General features: G+C 37.2%; 1 protein-coding gene across 2 annotated transcripts in view; it reads right to left on the minus strand.

The window, feature by feature from the left end:
- The window catches only part of IFT57 (intraflagellar transport 57), a 61,578-nt gene that overhangs the window by 46,742 nt on the left and 8,836 nt on the right, over nt 1–6,000 (minus strand). For both annotated transcript variants that reach the window (XM_006170768.3, XM_027769205.1), the window contains one exon: nt 604–672. In XM_006170768.3, the coding sequence (XP_006170830.3) occupies nt 604–672 (69 nt within the window). The remainder of the gene's footprint in view (nt 1–603; nt 673–6,000) is intronic.

The raw sequence follows: 6,000 nt of genomic DNA on the forward strand, positions 1-6,000 counted from the left end.
AAGTAACTCAATCCTGGCCTACTAACATAGAAAATAACTTAAAAATAAAATTAATTATTTTTTTATATAATAAAAATACCATTCGGGCAAATTTTTTCAGTTTTCATGAGAGGCACTGTGTTCATTTTCTATGGTGTACGTGGGAGGCTGTTTTCCTAGCCCCTTTGGATATATATATTTAAGAGGTTTTTGCTATAGGGTGCGTACACTCACCAGAAAGACAGAGAGACAGAAAGCGAGAAATCATCCCCCAGTGGGGATGGCCACACCGCAATCCCTTCTCCTCCATTCTCCTCTCGGGATCTTGGGCAAGCACACATGTGCCCAGCATGAGTTTAAGCCATCGGGTCTGGGACTCGAACCACGGTCGACTATGTGGGAGTCCAGCGACATAGCCATTACATTAACTACTGGTCCCTAGCCCTTTTGGATTTTTATATTTGCCATAATTATTGCATTTCATAAATAAGAAAACAATTTTGAGTGCTACTTTTCTAATGACACACAAAACAACAGCTGACAATAATTTCTACTCATTTTAATATACAACAGAACATGTATACTCATTGTTGCTTCTTCCTGTGTGTATCTAATGGAACTTACCAAGCGATAGGTCTGGGCCTTTAAAACATTGAGATCAATAAAGTTTTCTTCATTATCTGTCTCCTCTTCCTTAGAAAAACACAAAATTTAAAAATTACAAGAAATATTACTTTAAAATATTTTCCAACTTTCATATACATAATATACTTAATATAAAGATTGATGCAGGAAATGGTATTAAAATGCCTAGCAATCACATGCCTACAGATTATTAATAGCTAATCTGTTTTTTGAGGTTTTTATGGTGCCATTTAAATAGGAGCACTTCTGCAGTCACTGAAGAAAGAAAGAAAGAGGAAAAGAAAGGGAGCCAATGCTGCAGAGCTATAGATAAACATAAATCAGCAATGGGAAAAAGCCCCAAGTGGCATACCTGAAATACACAGTGGAAAGGTAATGAAAATTTTGAGCAACATAACTGTAACGGACAAAAATGAGAAGTTGATAGACATAGAATAATCTCACTTGCTCCAGGGACCAACCACATTGATGCATATTTTTGAAATCTCAACTTTGTATGCTCAAGCTTGATAAGGTAATGGTTCCCAGTACTGCTTGGTCTACAACTCATAAATGTATTTAAAAGGATATTTCAGAGGGATTCTGATCAGGGCCTGATCTGCAGACCAATTGGTTGTGGGGGATGTAGCAAAAAAGTGACCCTTTGAGCATCAACTCCCTTCCCAATATACAGTAAATATGGAAATCTGAGCAGATTTTTCTCTCTAGACCATGAGTTTGAGAAAGAAACCTCATCCCTAGTATTAAGTAAATACAGCATCTGAGTAGGGAGAACAAAACATGAGCTCCCCTTTTTCTTCAAATATATTATCATGGTGAAAAATAAGAATATCCTAACTTAAGGACATGGTAATAAAGCCAATAAAGCTTGGTCCTCAATTTATATGATCTTGTAAAGTAAAAAGAAGCAAAACAACTTTAGTATTGGTGGGAAACACTTCCATATATAGAACTGCACAATGCTGCAGTGGTAGAAATTATATATTATTATTGGGACCAGCAGTTAGCATAATGGCTATGTCATTGGACTCCCATGTAGTCGACCGCGGTTCAAGTCCTGAACCCGGTGGCTTAAACTCATGTTGGGCACATGTGCGTGTGTGCCCAAGATCCCGAGAGGAGAATGGAGGAGAAGGGACTGTGGCATGTCCACCCCCCTCCTCCCGGGGGTGATTTCTTACTTTCTGTCTCTCTGTCTCTCTCTGCCTTTCTGGTGAGTGCACATCCCCTATAGCAAAAACCTCTCCAAAAGAAAAAAAAAGAAAGAAAGAAAGAAAGAAAGAAAGAGAAGAAAAAGAAATGATATATTATTATATTTAGAAATATATAATAGTGGCTCTCGAAGTGTGCTTCTAAAACTAGAGCATTGATATGACCTGGGAACTTGTCAGAATGCAAATTCTAAGGCTCTATTCAGAAACTCTCAGAGTGAGGCCACTAAGATAAGGTAAGAGAACTATATTAAGCGTTGAAGAACTGGAAAGATTTTAGTAAAAAATAAAGCAATATAAGTGCAGATTCTATATATTCAAGAAATGTCTGCTATTTTTATGGAAGAGGGTAATGAGCACAGAGGCGCTTACATCTTAAATAGGAAGCAAAGATGTACACTTTTGAAAAGAGGCTGTCTATTCTGTTTGCACTCGTGATGGTCTTGTTAACAACCAGAATAAATGACAGCAATGCCAATGACTTGATACCCATGGCAGAAGAGAAGTTTATAATGCTTACACAATAACCTGATCAGTACTGTTTAACCAGGCAATCAATAACTATTTAGTGAATTGTATTAGATTGAACATGAATAGGTAAAAAGCTTTAACAGTAGGTACTAGAGTAAATTAGCATCTAATATATGGTGCTTTCTCTCCCATAGCTGGGATTCCCAGGTGTAAAGATCAAAAGGTGGAAATGGGAGGGATGCCACTCACCATTATCCCTAGTAGCTCACTGGTGAGGTTTCTGCTTCCTATTCCCATTCCCTTATGCCCTGCTAGCCTGAAGGTGTTAGTATCAAAGAGAACGCTTCCATGAAGGGACACAATGACTCCACTCAACTGGATAACTGCCACCTGGCTACTTTGGGCTCCTCAAACCTCTGAATCAACAGGTAAAGAAGGGAATTACTGTACTGGCTGATGTGACTGACATTGACTATCAAGGGAAAGTTGAACCACTACTCCACAGTGGAGCTAAGGAGGAAAACAAAGAACTACATGAGATCACTTAGGGTATTGGTTAGTATTACCATGCCTATTTTCCATGTCAGTGGAAAACTATGATGACCTAGTCTAGGTAGGACTATTAATGGTCCAGATCCTTCTTTAGCACTAGGTAGAGAACCACAACCCACTGAGGTGCTTGCTGAATATAAAGAGAAAACGGGTAGTGAAAGAAGCCAGTTGTAAATACCAGCTACACCACGTGGCCAGTTATAGAAATGAGCATTCTAATTATCATGAGAAATTTTTCCTTTTGTTATGAATACATTTGTATGCAAATATCTTGTTCCCTCCCATATGCTCTTATCATGTAAGATGACCTTATGTCACTGTATTTACGCATTGTTATTTTTGCATCATGGTATTTAAGTTACAAGCTATCAAGGAGAAGAGAAAATATCAGTCAAGCACTTTATTCCTCTTCAGGAGAAAGGGTTGGTGTGACATTTGCTATACACAGGACAGTTGCATCATGAGGTAGAATTATGGCCTTGCTATTATGAGTGCCAAATAGACAAGGGGTGGATTTGTAAAGGCTAATATGTGTGTCAATCTGACTAGGCCATAGATGCCCAGATTCAGGGTGTGTCTGTGAGGTATTTCTGGATGAGATTTTTTTTTTTTTTAAAGAAAAAATGGGTAGTGAAAGAAGGTAGTTATAAATACCAGCTACAACCACGTGGCCAGTTACAACCACGTGGCCAGTTACAGAAATGAGCATTCTAATTATCATGAGTATTTCTTCCTTTTGTTATGAATACATTTGTATGCAATGCTATGTCATGATTCTCCTCCCTCAACTTCTCTGAGTCACTAGGATAATGAGCACATGCCACTGAACCTGACCTTTAAGTTGGTTCAGGAACTGAACCTGGACCTCCCATGAAATCCCAGCCTACACAGCACAGTGTCTCAGTAGGAGTGGGATTCTAATCTCAATAATTCAGAAAGTGTTCAATAATTTCCTATCATTTCTTTGCCTAAATGCACCCTTAACCCTCTTACTACCAATTACTAAGGGTATGATTACATACAGCAGGACTAGGTATCTATCAATAAACTAATAATAACTATTAAATAGTCATTAAGAGAACAAGATGAGGGCAATATTTAGGTAGAATAAATGAGGTGAACTTTAGAATAGGTAAGGACTTAGTTTCTGAGCTTCAGCAGAAAGATCTATTACACAAATAGTCTGTACTCCTGAAAATGCAGGTTCCCTAGTGCAGTATTTAAGTACGGTGCACAGGGAGCTGGATTATACATGGTCAAATGTGATTTGAATCCTGCCTCAGGCAGCTTGAAAAACGTGCTGGGCACATGTGCATACATGTCCAAAATCCTGACAGGATGGAGAAATGAAGGTGAAGGTATGGCAGTGTGACCACACCCCATTGGCAAAGTGCTTTCTTCCTCCGCACTCTCTTTCATGAACACACATGCCCTCTAGCAATTAAAAAAAAAAAAAAAAAAAGCCCTAAACAATCCGGTCTTGGTCTATCTTTCCAGTTAATTATAAGACACACTCCCTCTCAGTCAGAAGAAATAACCACAGTAGTTTTCTCTGTTCCATGATCATGCTAAGCTGCTGCGCCCCTCCCCCCCTTTTTTTTTAATTTGCTATGGGGCATGTGCACTCACCTATAGGCAGACAGAGAGAACATAGAGAAAGGAAGTACCTCCCAGGTCAAAGAACCACACTGCAATCCATTGTCCTCTCAGGATTTGGGGCATGCATGCAATCATTGCCAGCATGATTTTCACATCACTAGGTCCAGGATGTGAACTGTGCAGTTGGCCATGTGGAATCAAGTGCCTTAACTGCCACGGCACTGGCTGGTCCACCATGCTAAGCTCCTTTCTGCCTCAGGATTTGTGCACATGTTGTACCAGCAGGGCCCTGCCCCACTGCCTGTTTGAATAAATATATATTATCGTCTTGACTTCTTAAATGTATTATATCACATTATAAAAGGTAGCTTTTACAACACTGATAACACTGGTTTTACAACACTGGTTTTGGGTCTTTATCTTTCTATAAATAGTTGAGTCATCCTTTTATTCATATATAGTTAAAAATATTTACTGATAAAATGACAAATGTTTACTGAAAGAATGACAAAATGTTTACTGGTAAAATATATGTTAAAAAGTTTAAAAATACAAAGCATATAAAAGAACCATTCTTTCTAACCATATATAACAGCTAACATAGGAATATTATTTTTTAAACATATTTTACATAGTTGAGCTTATGATGACATAAAATTTGGAATGCTTTTATTCAGTTAATTCTATAGCATAAAGTACAGTTACAATTTTCTTGTCTAAAGTTTCTTTGTAACTAATTTTTAAATGCTACATCATGTTCTATTTGGATCTAGATTAATGGTTGTTTTTCAGCATTTGCTAATAAGGCAGTGATCAACACCTCTGTAGCATATACTACTTACATGACTTTAAGCTGTCATATAAAATTATTATCTATTGTTAAAAAAAGAACTAAAAACTTCCATTGGTTTATGACAGTAAAAAACTCTATAAAGTGTTTTCCACCATTTCTATTTCAGGTTATATGTATCCTGTCTAAAGCACGAGGGTCAACTCATTTCTTGTCCTGAAAAAGGATAGTCCTGAGAAGTCTCTTTTGTCTCTATCATCTTACTAGGCAGAACTGTTACAGAAACTTGGTCATTTAGCTTCACACTATGAAAGATGTTACACACAGAAAATGGTACAGATGCTGCTGAACAACATAAATAATGTGGGTTATTTTAAAACTTTTTTTTTGTTTAATTCCTGCAGGGTAGTACTCATTCAAACCTGAGAAACATAAGGGATATCCTTAGAAATGAATGGTATTGTTATGAAGCAGAATATATTAAACCTGAATTCTATTGTTCTGTTCTAGATTCTTTATTAGGCATTGCCTATTTGATAATGGTTGTTTATAAGATATTTACTCACATAGCTAGTTCTTTATACTTCCTTTTACAATGTAAGGACCTCTGATAAAATTCAGACCCCAAACACTAGAGAAACCAAACATTAACCTAATCAAAGGTTTAAAATACTGATACTGGGTTCTCTAGAGCCAATGAATAAATATATTCCAGAAAAAGGAAAATCTGGGAGAATTAAGGAAAGGGAAAGA

Source organism: Tupaia chinensis, unplaced genomic scaffold (genome assembly GCF_000334495.1).
Source record: "Tupaia chinensis unplaced genomic scaffold, TupChi_1.0 Scaffold148904_1, whole genome shotgun sequence".
Taxonomy (NCBI): domain Eukaryota; kingdom Metazoa; phylum Chordata; class Mammalia; order Scandentia; family Tupaiidae; genus Tupaia; species Tupaia belangeri.